The sequence below is a fragment of the Mya arenaria genome, chromosome 3 (genome assembly GCF_026914265.1).
Source record: "Mya arenaria isolate MELC-2E11 chromosome 3, ASM2691426v1".
NCBI classification, from domain to species: domain Eukaryota; kingdom Metazoa; phylum Mollusca; class Bivalvia; order Myida; family Myidae; genus Mya; species Mya arenaria.
The window spans coordinates 48,341,390-48,359,258 of record NC_069124.1 but is presented as its reverse complement, the minus strand read 5'-3'; the positions used below and the strand labels follow the sequence as shown (position 1 = coordinate 48,359,258).

Sequence of the window (17,869 nt, the reverse complement as noted above, 5' to 3'; positions counted from 1 at the left end):
TTCTATTATTGATTTGGTCAACTTTTCTGTGGTCTCATACTTAATCAATAAATCACTTAATGATAACCAAACAGACTTCATCAACAGCCTGTTAAACACCATTAAATATGGAAATATTCTGAAGTACATAACAATATTAGCACGGTGGAAAAATAATCACATCGGTTCATAAACTCTATTTATCATTCTTACATTTGTTGCAGAATGGCCCCTCAAATCCAGATTCACATTCAGTGCAGGTTCCGCTTATTTTGTCACAAGGTCCAAAGCAGTGGTCGCTACATTTGTTTGAACAATTTTGGCCGTACGTTTTATCATCACAAGCTGTTGTATTAAAAAAATAGCTTATGAATATATATTAATTTTCATATCGAACAGGACAAAGGTAAACCCTTGTGAATGAATACTGCACAAAGGCCGTGTCAGCCCAATGAAAATAAAATAATGACATCTGTTTTTGCTTAAAAAGTAAACGATTTTTAAAATCCATGAAAAAATAATACATAATAAATTTCAGTGTTTCATGTGTAGCCTGGAGGGGTTTAATAGCTCAAAAACTTATTTTGTTTAAACGACTTTCCTTTAAAACCAGATTTGCAAGTTGCACAAGAACCATTCACATTGTTGCATGGTCTAGAACAGTGCTCGCTACATATATTCGAACAATTTTGGCCATATCTGTTCTCGTCACATGCTGTAATGAGTTGAAACCGTTAAGACAACGATGTACATACAAACACTCATTTATCTCTAACTAAGCAAACAATACAAAAACTGACGATCTGTACATACTTGTATTGCAGAACTTCCCCTGATATCCAGGCAGACATTTACTGCAAAATCCATTAGCATGGTGACAAGTTCCGGAACATTGCTTGCTGCAGGTTTGGGAACAATCCTGACCAAACCGACCGTCATCGCAGCCTACAGTATACAGATTATGGATATGTTTAACTTAACCCAAATTATGCTCATACAAAGTAATATAATTTATCATACCCGAATATTGAAGAAAGAGTTAACACAATACTTGGAAAAACATCAGTGGATAAAATACAGTAAATATTTTGCCGATACTATTGCAATCAATTTAGAAATAAAAGACTTACGATCTCTACAAAAGGGTCTCGTATATCCAGATAAACATGGGCATGTTCCGTTTATCTTGTTACAGATTCCGTGACAGTAATCGCCACATAATTCGGAACAATTCTGACCAAATTTGTTGTCTTGACAGGCTAGCAAAAAAACAACAACGTATGTTTAAATAATCATAGTCCAGTATAGATGCCACCAGGTGTACCTTATTTATGTTGATTCCAACAGAATGTTTAACACAAACTCATGTGACACTCCAACATAAAACGAACTTAGTCTTATAACATAGTGTATAGCATACACAATCTTGATATAAAATTGCAAAACATATTTTCTTCACAAAATGATGGTCCTTTATATCCTGGTGGACACACCTTGCACGTCCCGTTCACATTGTCACAGGCTCCCAAACAATTCTCAGGACAGTTGTTTAAACAATTTAAACCAAACGTGCTGTTGGAACAGGTTATTGAAGAAATAGAGTTTTAAATTATTATAGAGACAAACATTATTGGTTACTGGATGCTGGAAGAGTATACACTAATTTTAAATAGTGTTTGTAAAGTAATTAGACAATTTCATATTTATGAGCCATTTCAACCGATGTTCATGTATACTACAGTAGGATGGTGTTTTATCCGCAACGTAGGAACTATATTGTAGAACCGTATATCGGACTATCAACTCTTACATTCGTTGCAAAAGTGGCCCTCATATCCAAGCTTACACGGGCTGCAGGCCCCGTTGCCTTTGTTACAGCCACCAGAGCAGTGCTCACTACAGGGGCTGGAGCAGTGCTGACCATACATGTTGTTATCACAGGCTGTAAACAGTAACATCTATCATGATAGGTTTTGTACATTCATGTCATATAACATTATATAATAATGCTTTTATAACCTATTAAACTGATCCAATTACAAAGCTTTGCCATTTAAAATTGTCTTTTTAAATATCTCATAAACCCTAAAACGGAATTAGAAACGTGTGAATGGAATTGATGAATAAAACAGCAAAGCCCTAGAACATGAAATTTGTGTCCTTTTAAACAAAGTACAAAATGCCGTTCTTACATGTTCCAGGACAAACACCGGTATACATGTCACAGGGGGCATCATCTCCACAGTAACAATCCTTCTCACAAGAACCACCCCAGCGGCGATAACCACATACTGGATTGGTTAAGTTACAGCCGTTCATGTATAAACAGTAATCATTAGTGTTAATTACACCGAGAAGCAGTAATGAAATCGTTAAGCTTTGAAAGGCTGCATGCTCGACAAGCGTAATGTTTTACTTTTTTACAATTCTGTTCATAGGCCATACACTCCAATTTTTCCCAACTAAACCGATAAGTGCCTGCCATAACCAAAAAATAGGAATGTTAAATGATGAATTTTAATACATTAGCTAGTTTCGTTGCAGTAACTGATAAACCTACATGAAGTTGAATATATAATTATCATCATTAACGTATCTTTTAACAAGTCATGTCGAGAGTTGATCACACGCTATTTGATTTCGATTTGCAGAACTAAAGTATTTGGCCTGCGGCTTACGGCCTAAATTGAGAACAATAAGTGAATGCCACAACCACGAGTCCTTTTTTCCGCAGCTTTTTACGAGTCCTAACCTCAGAATTAAATAAGAAAGGACTTGTATCACATAATTCCTATTTCATTGATTAGCATGTGTGTCTAGCATAATGTGAATATTCAGTAATGTCTAAAGGTTAAGTCCCACACCAATACCTACTACAATTTCTCGACTATTTTGCTTTGAAACAATAGACAAGCGTACATTATCATATACATGGTTCTTATTTAATACATGCCATAAACAGTTTGCCTCAAGAACAGGACAACACATACTAATTTTACTTCACCGTTAATTACTCATATTTTCATCATCTCAGTGGCGATAACCACATACTGCATGGGTAAAGTATGAAAAAATACAATTTTAATGTCTCACCTGTCATTAGTGTAAATTAAGTCTCAATCAAATAAAAATTAGATATACACTGAGTAGAAAAGGCCTCATATATATATTCCATATTCATAGCAACTTCAGTTACATAACGCCCATACTACAATTGGGTTATAAGTACTGCATTTTGATCTGGGAGGTTGTATTCGACTCGAGTGGATTTTTGTAAATTCGGATTTTACGAGGCGCAAACCAATATCAACGAAATCAGCAAAAATCAACGAGAGTCGAATACGACATTCCGGATCAAAACGCAGTACTAAAAACCCTTTAATTATATACATTACTGGTTAGATAACTTAAAAGTCACATGTTTCCATATTAAATGTCATTATAACGACGCACTATTTTGTTTGATGACGTTATTTTAACATCGCGCAACGATACATGTTATGACGTGACGTCAAAAGAGTCGAATACGGCCGTATTTTGCGATATGTATTGCGTGTGGATTGATGATGGGTATATGATAAACACTTATATGAAGATTATTATGCACTTCATTGTATTTTGACGACGTTAAAATATATTTGTTAAAAGAGCAAGGTTGTATTTAGCATATCGTTATTTTAGATCACCATACCTTCAAAAACGTCCACCTCGCATAATATTAACCTTGTTTTGTCCTGTCTGTAAATACGAATATGTCTGACTGCAACTGTAAGGTTAACATACATTTGTCCCGATTCATCGTCCTTGAACACTGTTTTCCATGTTGAGTTATTTTCTTCTATTGATATATTAACTTCGTACCCAGAAAATGATTCTGAAAACAATATCCAAATTGAAGAGACAATTGCAGATATTCCAGAAACATAGCACTTATATTTTACCTATAACATAACGTAACATAGCATATAGTTTATTGTGATAATTCTAAGGCATCCGGCCCATAATACAGTTATTCATGCATATACTTTTAGCAACAAAGATGTAAAACAATGATGAACAAGATATATTTCAAAGCAATGATATATCAATGATATTCTTGCAACTCCTTTAAACAAAGTTTAAAAATGCAAAGAAACAACATGCTAGTACATCCATGTTGCATTCATAAGCATCCGATATAAGAATACGATGCATATATGATAATAAACACAGGTGAATAACACTATATAACGAGTTATCATTACGTAAAAGAAATGTTTCTCTTGTTATAAAGGCGCTGTGAATATATTTTGAAATCAGTACAATTCTATTTTGAATACTTCTGGCATAATGTTGTAGAAAACTGCTTGCGTGGGAATAGACAAAATCTAGTTATGTTTGAAATATTCATTTTGCAAATTTGTACAATATGTACAATACAAACACTTGAGTAAAATGAAATGACATACATAGTGATACCAAGTGATAACCATAACCTATTGTAATTTTAAAATAAATTGCAGATACGCAGAATGTCACAGTACCTGCCTAATACAAAACATAATAAAAAAATTGTATATAAAGTAGTGTCTCCATAATATTGGTTGCACTATGACGCTACTTGAATGGTTAAGTACCAGTATAACTGTCAAATACATTAGCAATATTAAATACTTTTCATTAGTTGAACTGTTTTCATAAAGCGGGTACTGCCTTTTATATACATGTATAGGGAAATCCAAAACTTACTTTCTATGTCTTCATGAAATGGTGTCAATCTTAATTCCCGGATGATTGAAATTCGGCCAAGATCAACTTGCCACCATGGATCGGACTGAATACTGCGAAAACATCTTGATTTCTTTTTATTGTCATGTGAACCGTCAACAGCATTGTTCGCATTGCCTTTATTAGCAGGTGAGCTTGAAGTTTGCTTACTGTGTGCAATACTTCTTCCTGTAAAAAGAAAGCAAGTTTAGTGTAAACTTACATTGTAAACGCCGGAACGTGTATGTCTCATAAAGAGCTATTCTATTATATGTGGTAAATCAAAATGGAAGGCTTCTTGACACTCTCCCCAGTGATAATAACAGACAAGTTATATATGTATATGTTAGAAACAATACCAGTTGATATACCTTGCTTTATATTGACATCACAAAGTTCTAGTTGAGTTTCAGTCGAACCAAGAGTAATCTTTATGGTGTTTCCGAGTGACAGGGGTCTACAAAAGAACTTGAAGATGGCGTATTCTCTTTCCTTTTCAAGAATAAAACCATCTCCTTGGTACTGGTAACAAAAGTGTTCTTCGAGAGGCCAATACGTTTTATTTACACTTTGATACGAAGGTATGTTTGTAACTGATACAGAAAAATTAGACATGTACCCTGAAATGAAAAGAAGTAAATATCGCCACCGTAAATGTCATATTATCTACCAAAATCATTTAGAAATAAAATACCACTGGTTGAGATCGAATTGTGTGGTATATCAAGGTCATGAAGTTTAAAAACATGCTTTAAAGTTGTTCTTATCGTGTATATATACATAAAGTTATATATATTTGCTGTTCGCAAATTCATTCCTACATTTTTTAATGTCACTCAATATATTGAGAGTAAGTATTGAAAGTTTCTTTAAAAAGTGTTGACTGTAACACAAATCCCGGCATTGTAAAGTAAAAATGTTTGTTTCAAAGACTGTAATCCCCCAATATCTTTACTCTGCTTTATCATACTGTGTGATATTTTCATCAATTTATGTTATGAAACTATTAAGATAAGTGAATGGTTTTATATATGACTTGCTTACGTCTTACCATACAAGTTAAATTGTCAGTCCTCTATGCTCATTAAAAAAAAACTTCAAGGCGCATTTAAAAACAGTTTCAGGACCAGAAATCTCCTTCGTTCAGGTCAATTTCAATGTTTTTATTCAAGTTTTTATTTTCGGCCATGAGTTTCTCAAACCAATAAAATTCTTGTCAAGTTTATGATCACACTCAAATAATTCACCATGTTTCAAGAGGTTTTCGGGTTATTTAATACCAATGTTATGCTAAGTTATCTTGTAAATGAATTTTGTATCATGCAAACTTTGTTTACTGTGTCCTATGACCCAAAACATTTTCAAAGTGCTCCGTGTTCCAAACCTTTAGTTTCCTAAGCAGCGTTTACTAAACTTCGATTGTTTCAGTTCTACACAATCTATCCCTTAAATGATACGAAATAGGTGAATCTTTAGATTAAAAGATACAATGCCTGTCCACAATTTGCATGAACCTTTCCAACATTGACATACTTACGTAGCGTAGTTTGCTTGGTGGTCATTTCGATGTAATTGAAACTGACATCGTACGGGAACCAAATACGCCACCAGGGTGGTTCTGTCCTTGTTATATTTTCAAAGGCTGTAGAGCTGCAAGTGTTGGGATCGTTGTCCACAGCCAGTTCAGCATACCGATGTTGTTTCAAATTGTCCGAATGCCTCGCGTACTTTTTTTGGTCGTGTGCAATATCGTCTAACATTTGAAATTAAAATCAGAGAGAGTAATGGTCCATAACAAGAAAAGAACACGTAAAGTAAAACGTTCAATGTGGATTCAATCGGGCATTTCCTTTAAGCATTGCAAAAGCGACCAACACTGTTTAATAATAAAAAGTTTCTTTGTTTAATCGCTGGAGACTTACGGTACTGGCACCTAGGCCCAAACATGCCCCGAACGCATCCCGCCTTACACGTGCCGCTCGTCTGATCACATTCGCCCCGATCCTTACACCAGCACATGAACTCACATTGCGGTCCTAATCTCCCTATACCATCATTGTCTACTGTGCAGTCAGTACCTAGAGAGTTAGAAGAAGACATTTGACTTTATTAACATAATGAATTGAATGGTTATCTGAAAACAGTCCTTAACGTATCATGTTAAGAACCACTCAAGGGACAAATCTCTTCGACTTCCGTCAAGATGATGTCAGACGATGATAAGGCCAATAATTGTGGTACATCTACTTACATGTTCAACAAAACGAATCGGGAAAACTGTAATGTTGGGTCCAATTTTTTTTCTTATTTGATGATTAATTTGCCTTGCTTGGGCGAATATTGAGTATGCAGCCTCGAAGAAATAACTTTGCATAAAAGAGGTTAGTACTAGATGACATGAATGAACTTCCTAATTTGACAATACAAGTGGGCACGTTGTCTTATGTCGTGTTAAAAACTAAGTTTATGAAGATTTTTTTATATAGATATATATCACATATCTAAAATATTCAATATTTATATTCATGATCATGATTTGCAAACTTACTTTGGGGTATTATAGCTACAACGCTGAAAAATAAAGCTTCATCAAGTTAGTATGAATTCGGACGTTTGCTTCCATTAAGGCTATTAACGAACTGCTTATAAAGAACAGTTCGATAATATATAATACACAAACCTAACACATACCTGGTACGCCTGCCACACGCAATACCAAGCAGAGAAAAGTTATCCATTCCAAAACGACGAACATTATTTTGTTTTAACATTAACATGTGGTGTGCTGTTACAATATTAAACTACAACTATCTGCAATAATTCAGACAGGATGAATGGATACGAGGAAGTTTTCCGTAAATATATTTTGCGTCAACTTGTGTTATATTCGTTGGATCCGGAGCTGCTTCTGTGTATTAGAAACAATGAGGAAGTCCTCAGGAACAACCAAGTATAGCTGCTTGTTAAGGGGCTAACTTCTCAAACTCTGATTCAGAAGTGGCTGTAGTATATATCATGTATGGTAATATAGTTGCAACTGTACTGAATTTCTAAAGAATGATATAAATGTTGAAACAACTTGATCATTTGTAATAACTATAAGATCTACTGCTTTTAAGTGTTTTCATTTATATTTGCACAATTTAATGAATCTTGGAAAACTTAACGGATGCCTTATATGAAGTTTAAGTAGCTTTTGAAACGCTTTGTTTGCAAAAACAGGGAAGTCTCTTTACAGGAATCTGCTTGAAAAATCTAACGAATAAGACCACTTCCATCTAAATGAGTTTTAATTCTGTTTGTAACATTTATTTACCAAACTTAAAATAGAAGCATTTAATTAACGTTGATGATCACCAATATATGCGAGTATTCCCGGTATTGAGGGATTTTGTCTGAAGTCTAAGATGCAATTTAAAGCTGCACTCTCACATATTGAACGTTTTGACAACTTTTTTATCTTTTGTCCTGGAACTAGCTATTTTTTGCGAGAATTCCTGGAAACCAATTATATAAGACTGCTGACAATTAAAAAAGATCGCAGATGGTTATATTTTAGTTAGAAAATGATGTTTTATGCATCTTTCTTAACCCGTTAGTAACGGTTTAAGCGATAATACATTAATTTTCGAACGGAAATATGAAAATCTACGATCTGATTTTTTGTCAGCAAACTTATATCATTGTTGGGCAGATATTTATGTAAAAAATTGCTCTTTCCGATACAAATAATAAACAAAAGTTGTAAAAATGGTAAATCTGTTGGAGTGCAGCTTTAAAAGTCTAAACTTACGTACGCTTTTGATGTAAGTTATAACAACATTGTATTAATCACGATGCTACGCGAGAGTGTAGTCGGAAAAACCCCCAGTGATTTGGCTTGGTGACCACAAACCAAATTTACATGTGCCCAGGCCGGAAATCGAATTCCAGATCCCCTTTATTCGTGCAAGGATGATGCATGGCCTAGAGTTATCCGGTTAATCAGCTTACCAAGACACATCATCTAGATCGGCCGAATTGGAGCAATATTCCCTTTGTTCTCAAAATATCAAGCTTAAAAGCCAACCGTCATATACTACCTTTATCACTTAGAATGGAGCAGCATTTAGATGCTGGTGGTCTACTAATCATAAAAATAATTACCAACTAATTTGCATTGCCCAAGCAATCAAAGGCGAAATATTATTATTTGGACTAGGTTTTAATAAATGTGGTCTAACATAGGTCGATGAATGATCCAATATAACGTCGAATTGCTCGACCATGCACACATGCTTCTATTAATAGAGTCTTAAATTTTAAAAATATAACGATGTTCACAAATTTGCTTAACAATTGTTATATTTCATCACCCATCTTAAAGCTACAGATTGTTAAATACAGTCAGTGTTCATCGTACAGTGAGTTCGACATCAAGTCGTTATGAACGTTCAGTGCATTACTCTAAAAGAACTAGATGTGTTTGTCAAACATAAATCCTCTTAGAAACATGTGAAGTATTAAATAAAGGTGTATAAAAAAGAAATGCATTTATTATTAATGGTTACACGTTTTATAAAAAGAGACAATCATTTAAAACTTTGCAATGCGGTCTCTTTCTAGACTGCTGACTTTGACCTTTGATAGACTAACACCCGCCTTAAATAGGGTTATACTAGTCAAGAGCAATATAGGTCAGCTACTGGTCTAGAGCAAAATACAACTCATGTTTCATTGTCCTAGGTCTCCGTTCTCAAGTCAGTGTGTTATCAAAGTTTTTCTAAGATGTTAACTGTGTCCCTGACTTCAAAAACACACAACAAAACGGCATTCTACATGTCAGGGGCAACCTACCACTTAAGTTTCATGGGTAACCGTTCTCGAGCTATTATGCGGACTAGACTTGGTATATTAAACGACCTACCGACATTTACACACCTTAATGCTTGTTTTTAAAAAAAGTATAAACACTATGTATCATTAAAAGTAAGATCTTATTTTTGAACTAAAGTGAATGGGATAAGAGCTGAACTATATCCGTATTCAACAGTCCACACACGCGAAATTTGTGAAAGCATGTATAAACACTTTGGAATTGATTATTTTATGTGTTTATATATATCCAACATATCATATAATTTTAAAATGTACTGATAGTTATTCTTGTGTATTTGTCTCTAAAACCGTTTAACAACTATAGAATAGTACTCTAATATAATTATAACGTCAAGTCTAGCATCAAAAAGGCATTTTTCCCGTTGAAAATACAAAGAAAGTTGCTTTTTGCATGGTGATGGAAAGAAGATGATACCAATGATGTTAACAATAAAGCATTAGAAATGTTTTATGCGAAATATAATTGGACTGCGCGTGATGTTCCTCACCATTAGACCGTTTTCTCCTCATTCCATGTTTCTTATTTCGTCCTCTAACACGTTTAAGTCTGTTCAATTAAGATTCCGATAAACAGTGAGGTATATTACTATGCATTAATTGTTACTCAACAACAAAGCCTTCTGATTTACCTTATCTGTTCATAGTTTGATTGACTTGACCTGAAGCTATTCTTGCATCCCCAATCGTGCAGCTTGTCTAACAACGTTGTGTCAACCCTGGGGTTGAAGCAGGCTTTAAAGGAAGTGTCAGTGTCCTTTCTGATGAGAACAGAGTGATCACACGAGCAGTCTGCCATCGCGGGTTGCGAACTCTGGGCTGACGTAACTGAATTTCCGGTGTAAACAACTTCAACTGCTTAAGAAAACAAGATGTAACTCGACTTTTTAAAATGTTCTAAAGCCAAAACAAGAGGTATCTTTATTCTATTGGGAACGGAAAACACATCTGAAAACATTACATTGATTAACCAACTAAAAGACGCTAAAAATTGAAGAAAAGAGGTAATACAGGTGTGCGAAAACTGAGAGTGATCTCCCCTGATCTAACAAACATAAAATAAGTCGAGACACTTGTCAGATATTGAGCCTTAGCCTGAGAATCATTATACAGACACTCAGAATGTTACTAGCCGAACTAGTTCTGTCAGTGATAAAAGTGAAAATAAAGTACGTTTATTGTCTTACACTAGCACGCATTCTTACTGCACATGTTTGTCAGTGACCGATGTAAATACGCACAACATTAGCGCGAATACAGCCAATGGGGCCATGGGCCACCCTTTTCAGACGCATCTCGGCCAAAGTCAGAGTCTCCGTGGGCATCATTTCCACCTCCCTCAACTATCTTAGCCTCAACCTTAGCTGTTTTTCCAGCCAATTCAGGTTGTAGACTCAAGGTCAACACCTCCTCACTCCAATCAACTATGCAACCTCATCCATATGTCCTTTCTGATTTTGATTTACAGAAAATAGCCCAATGTGTAAAAGCTTCATTTCAATCAGAAATGTGTTTGCTTGTTGATACAAAAATAAGTTAACCTTTGCAACTCCTCCTTCCAGAGATAAATGATCTTAAAATGCAAGTCAGCGCTCTTTCTGATAAACTTGAAACAGTGACTATGGATCATGATGTTCTCCATCAATATGGCAAGAGACACAGTGTCCGCATCAGTAATTAGCCAAAGGAGAAAGGAGACCCTACCGATGATTTGACATAAAGGTTGCCCGTAACTCTGGTTTTACTCTAAGTGAAGGGGATATATACCGCTCCCATAGTACCGGTAAGCCGCACGGATCCGTGACAGGCGGTGACATCTCCAAGAGATCCTTGAAATATAACGACATTATTGCCCAATTTTCAAACTATAAGGAAAAGGTTTCCCTTTTTAAAGTTAAATAACAACCTCGTCAGAAAAAGTTATGTTTACATAAATGAGGATCTCACTCCAGCACGGCGAGAACTAGCATACTTCTGCAGAACACTAGGACAAAAAGGACAAACATTTATTCGGCACCTGGACGTACGATGGAAAAATCTCTGTCCAAACTAAGTTAGATGGAGTCGCCATCTTTGTCAGATACCCAAATGGACTTGTACCAGTACGAATACAAGCCTCGCTACGGGTGCGCCATTGGCTATAGATTCTCGTCTTTCATATTATAAGATTGATAACATTGTGCCTATTAACCTTAAATAGGCGTTATCAGTTTATACCATGAAATTGGATGATAGTTATTTACACGTTTAGATGTTCACTTCGAAAACTTCCGATATTTGAGATAAACGTAAAAATCATCACTTATATGACTTTTTCAATTTTTTGCTGCATAGTCAATAACTTTATAATAAGTCTATAAATTATAAAGGATAATATTCTACATTGACAAGATAAAAAAAACTGGTTGGCGACAGCTTCGTTTTTAAGCTATAGCAATTTAAAAGTGAGAACTCCCGAATTAAAAAACATATTTCTGTATTCCAAACCTGTGCAAGATTATTCATAAAAGTGTGTGTATACATGGACCAATATCAATTAAAACTTTATTAGTAATTGACTTCTTATTGAATGTTATGATAACCATCACTGAGTAAAGGGCAAATTGATATTGTTGTCGTCAAGGTAAGTATGATGATTCCTATAGATCTTTGACTAAGCTGTGTAATCATATGTGTCTATTTTCTATCTGTTCGTCGCTCCTATGGGAATGGTGATATGACAGCGGAGCGACGTGACCCCGAGCTACAGGAGAGCCAGAGAGTCCTTGGGAAAACCATCTCGGTAGTCTTATACTAAAGACGAATTGCCGGAAATTATTTACATCCAAGGAATGCAATCCTTGATGCTGGAGTGCCCGAAGTTTACCTCTATGGCATCACAAAACGGGATTATTTTCCCTAAGAAAGGGAGTTGACTAATGTGTGTTTGGATGATCAATTACCTCCTTCGGGAGAGTGACAAATATTTGTGTATTAAGAAACTCCGATTGTCGGAAAACTAATCTAAAGATTTGGTTAATCTTAATGAGACAGGTTGAAAGAAGTTATATTTCATCGTCCCTTGTGTCATGTTTTTAATTGTGCTGTACTGTACTTGTCATGACCATTTTTCAAGAACATACATTAACATCAATAAACTGTAATTATTAAATGATGAGAAGCCGGTTCTGTCTACTTTATCATATGTATGTATATATATATATATATATATATATATATATATATATATATATATATATATATATATATATATATATATATTATTAGTAATTAATTGTAGTTGCTGGGGCGAAATTATTTTTACATTTAACACATAGCAAATATATAGCTTAATACAACATTATTTTTGTTACACCAGTAAATTAAGGAGATTGATACTTATTTTTTTTCCTTGTGTAATTGATATACATTTATGTTTTATTGAGCTTTGTTAAAATAGCGAAATCCACATTAGTTATGTAGAATGTACTACTTTAAATAAAAAACAAAAGCCAAACCATAGAATTTTGGACGTTCAGTTAACTTCAGTTTTCTTGTATAGCTACCGAAGCATGAATGTTTCATTAAAAATTTCTCTAAATACTCTTATAAAAATGTATCCGACAGTTGTTAGGACAAATCCTACCTATAAGCTTGAGTTAGACTTCCAAGAGTTGCACGACCAAAATGCGATCTCTTCAGAATCTTTAAGTTAAGCAAATTATTTATTAACAAGAGGTTAATGCATAGCGGATCCGGGCCTTTCCGTGAAACAGTTTAGTGTTGTGCCGATGATCGATTTTAATCGACAATTGATCGGAAAGGCCTAAGTCGGCGACAATCGATAGTGAAATTTGAACAATCGATTAAAGAAAAAAGGGACGTAACCGCTAGCGACTAATTTACTTATGTCTGCTTAATGCTATTTCATGTTGAATTATTAAGGTTTTTCTATGTTAATTTATGTACACATATCAGTATCAAGTCAATAAATTACTACAGTTCCTTTCTACATATGTTCTTTGTAATTTTACAGCTAAAGGATGAGTTGTAAACTTCTGATGTTGTTGTTTTAAGAGTGATTTTAAAACATGTTATCGTTTACTTCTAAACATGTAAGTTTTCTCACTTTTCTGAAAAACTGGTCTTGTTCATATAGAATATTTAACTGCTTGTTGTACCTGTTACTGACTGATAATTAAAAAGATATTGATATCTTTCTTTGTGTTTATTTTACACATGTATACAAGACTTGTAAGACAATAATTAGAGCCTTTGGTCTCATGTTCTGTAATAGTAACTTGCAAACACTTAAAGATAGTCCAAATAAATAATGTAATTTATATAAAGAAATCTACAAACAATATTGTAAGGATACATTGGTGCTTACACTTGTGCATGTACTGTATCTGTTTGCCTTAAATATAATGAGCAAAGATAATTACATCAGAATTAAATCAATGAATAATCGATCATTGATCGGTTTTATAAACCGATTATGGATAGTATTTTTCTATCCGATTCCCTACACTAAAACAGTGTATCATAACGGCCCGAGTGGAGGCCAGGTAACGTGAATTGAAGGTAAAAAACATACAAATGAAACCATATTTATTAAAGGGGTAAAATCATGGCAGAGGTGGGCCTTTGCGTTATAATTGTCCCTCGTCATAATAAGGCCATGTGTTGGTAACCTATCCGAGACCTTGCGGCGATTTTTGTCATATACCCTTGGAAAAATTATTTAAGACCAGAAAACCGCGACGAATTAGTTTTGCGAAATTGTTCGATGCAACAACTAACTCCGACAAACTATAAGAGACCGCCAAGTCCATTTTTACGACCTACGCCAACCAACTGTTCGGAATGCTGCGATCGGTCTTGGCTCATAGTTAACTGCGATTTTATGAAAGTGAGTGGTTGTATATGTACCTTAATTTGTTAATTGGTTGTTCAATTTGAAATTTACATGGCACTGTTAACAATCTTGTTGGTTTGTGTTTTCTTATTTCACTCTTTTTCAAGGGTTCACTAAATAAATTGCATGTCCATTTCAGGTGAATATTGTCTGTACATACATGTAGTGAGTTCCACTGACAAGTCCCATGGTTGGCCTTTTCCACTGTTTTCATTGTTGCCGTCTTACTACAGTATAGTTTAGTTTACTTTACTTTCTATTGATTAGACGCGGCCTGAAGGCCGCGTCTATAGGGATACATGTTTGCAATTGTCAATGGGGAAGTGTATACGGATAATTTTTAGTTATGAATAAAAAGAAGATTTGTTAATGATATCAACTCTTATTTAACTTTACTTAAAATTTATCGGTGAAAGTGCAAGGTACCAGTCTAAATAATTTACGCATGCCGGAGACGACCGAGTAACTACGATCAAGAAAGTTGATTAAACCGTCAAAGTTCGGCTATGTCCGTGTTTATTCGGAATGTTAACAATTGTATATATTGTCCCATGACTTTATTGAGCCAATTGGGTATCGATATTTTTCACGTGACACAACGATTCAGCATCCTACTCCATCTTTTTGCGGGGTAAGAAAACGCGAAAACTCACTATGGTAAGAGGTGTTTTAGGACATTTTCACCAAGGGCAAACTTTGTTTCCTCCATACAATGGTATGCAATGTTCCGCTATGGCTCTGGTTGCATTATTGGCTTTTTTTAGTTACGAACACAACCACATGTCGTCATTAACGGCTGTCGATGTAGACTGTATACTAAATGAGGGAAATGCTTTGTATTCTACATGGGGTCAAAAACTTGGTGACTAGGTCCAATCTGGAACACACTAAAGGCATTATGTTTGGTCTAATATTCATGAAACTTTATCAGAATGTTTCATGAACATCAATAGATATATAATAATATTCAATAAAACCCATTCACCCTCGTCTTTGATGCCTAACATCAACATTCGTCTTGTATGTAATTACAAGCAATTTTCCAACAACCGATGTCGTTGTGAACATTATTTGTATATGTTGAATGCAATAAGCTAAACATACAACCATTAACAAGTGTGTTAACCATGTTATTAACCGATGTATTTCAAAGCAGCCAAAGCAGTTAGTTTTTGCTCGTCACTTGTAATTAAATAAGATGGATTACGTCAAACTGATAGTTGTCCTTTTATTAAAGTAACATTTGTTTAAGCAAATGTATCGCATGTTTACAAATAAAATAAATTTAGGCCAGAACACCATGATCTAAGCACATGATTATAGGATATAATCGAATACTTTAAAACTTGAAAATCTGATAGGTAGAAAATGGTCAACGGGAGATAACCAATAACTCCAACGACAGAATGTAAACAAACTATTCAATCACAACCCTATCATAACAAAAGTAATAAAAAAATTAAAAAGTCCATCTTCCTTCAGTGAAATAAAACACCCGGAAGCAAAGAGATATTTGCCTCATATGTCTTAAGAATGCTGCTAGCAATAAAACCATTATTCTTTAAGAAGGCTGTGCCATATTTTGAAACACTTTTAAAGTCTTAATTTTTGATGAAACCGGGGAATAAAGTTTGGATAAAAGCATATTTTTAACGGAAGAGATACTTAATTTAAAAAGCAACATATTGTGTCTGATATAAGTAATGTTACGGTGTGCTTTTGTAAGACTGACCCGATAGTAGTTGAAAACAATATTGGACTTATATTTTTATTGCAAAGTTGCACGTTAGTTCTGGCTATACCAGTATTCTGCCAACCGACGTTTAACTGTTCACGTTTTGAACTAAATTGTAGCAAAACGGCAGAGACTTTTCGTCAATGATTCTTATGAACTACAAGAAGTGCACTTGTTTGATTGCAATTTGAAGGAATAGAACCATGTATAGTTCGAGAAACTATACTCTGTGAACGAATCAAGATTTTTTATAGTATATGCCTCACACAGAGAAAACTTATGCGAGGACGATTTTAATGGTCTTATAAATTCAACGTTTTTGGACTTAATTGTGAACAACTGCAATGCTTATCAAACAAATTGTACCGAGGTTTAGAAAACCAGCGCATGGGGACTTCCATTTTCCAGTGCGTCTGAACGTGTCTTTGGCAGGACTGAACTCCTTTCATCTGAATACAATGGAAATGACTGGTCACATTTTTAAAAGTGACATTCAACGGAATGAGAAGCATTCATTGATTTGATATTATATACTATATAAGACGTTTATAAGCGACATGGATTTTGCATAAATTACATAAATACAGGGCATGTGATTGGATAAAGCAACAAAAGGTGCGTAAGACTGTATTTAAAGCCTTAAATTACGTCAGTGGGCCTTAAGAGTCTTGGAAAGTAAGATCGGATGTGATTTGACACCCAAGTTCTACAAAAAGAAATACCATTGAACAACTGTACACCGGATTTTCCTGTCACGGTGTACTATTTAAAACACAATTAGATTAATTCTTACAGGATGATATTATAAGAAAAGTTGATAAGCCGATTGTTATATTAGATTAGAGAGGTCTAATTGCATTATGCATGTCAAAAGGGTTTCGTCTTGTTATGAGTACATGCACACTTTTAACAGTGCAGCCTTCTTGAACATTGTGACGGTGAAATCCTCAAAGTTGCAGTATATATCGCCTGCTTTACTTAGACATTCAGTGAATGTGAGGTCTCTTGATTTGTCCTTTGATTAATTGTCCAAAATGCAACAAAACAATCAGAATGATTTTCTGGAATTATTTCCTCATAATATTAAACTGTTCTACATTTATTAAGCTGCAATCTAATTGGCCGCATTTAAAAGTCCAAATCATCTGAATTTCTCTGGTAGGCATGTGTGCAGAATGAAGTATCTACAGGTTTGCAAAACATAAGACAAAAACAAGAAAAGGAAACCATCAACGAGAGATATGCCAACTCTAAGGTGCAAATTGATTTGTTTGGTAATCCATTTACTTGTTCTTGTACATCTGCTACATTGGCGACAATTGAATGGCTTATAACGGGTTCTGGCAAATATTCGGTAGGTGATGATGTCCAATGTGCCTGGCTGTGGCTGTTATTTTGGCAGACGTTCAAAAATCACAGCAAAAAATGAATTCTGTGCTGTTTGTAGAGTTTTGTGCTGTTCTATGTTTCTGGCGTTTGCCCATTGCCACTAAACCGGGTAAACTTTTTGCTACTGTTTCTGTAGCTTTTTGCATATATATTGGAACGCCATCTAACAATGCAGAGTATATTTCTTGTACTTATTTTCAGTTGTTCTTCAAATATGATACCAGATGAGAATCAAGTTTTGTTGTGTT

At 34.7% G+C, this 17,869-nt stretch overlaps 1 protein-coding gene across 5 annotated transcripts in view; it reads right to left on the bottom strand.

Moving 5' to 3' along the window:
* LOC128229311 (uncharacterized) overlaps positions 1–7,550 on the bottom strand; it is a 64,129-nt gene extending 56,579 nt beyond the window's left edge. For all 5 annotated transcript variants that reach the window (XR_008260072.1, XR_008260071.1, XM_052941159.1 and 2 more), the window contains exons 1-11: positions 7,417–7,550; positions 6,648–6,803; positions 6,263–6,478; positions 5,097–5,345; positions 4,708–4,914; positions 3,671–3,853; positions 2,172–2,270; positions 1,790–1,921; positions 1,110–1,238; positions 793–924; positions 193–324 (exon numbers count right to left, since the gene is read on the bottom strand). Coding sequence is in view for 3 of the 5 variants with exons in the window: in XM_052941159.1 (XP_052797119.1) it covers positions 193–324; positions 793–924; positions 1,110–1,238; positions 1,790–1,921; positions 2,172–2,270; positions 3,671–3,853; positions 4,708–4,914; positions 5,097–5,345; positions 6,263–6,478; positions 6,648–6,803; positions 7,417–7,480 (1,699 nt within the window). In the remaining 2 variants the exon portion in view is untranslated. The remainder of the gene's footprint in view (positions 1–192; positions 325–792; positions 925–1,109; positions 1,239–1,789; positions 1,922–2,171; positions 2,271–3,670; positions 3,854–4,707; positions 4,915–5,096; positions 5,346–6,262; positions 6,479–6,647; positions 6,804–7,416) is intronic.
* Between the last annotated feature and the right edge of the window lie 10,319 nt (positions 7,551–17,869).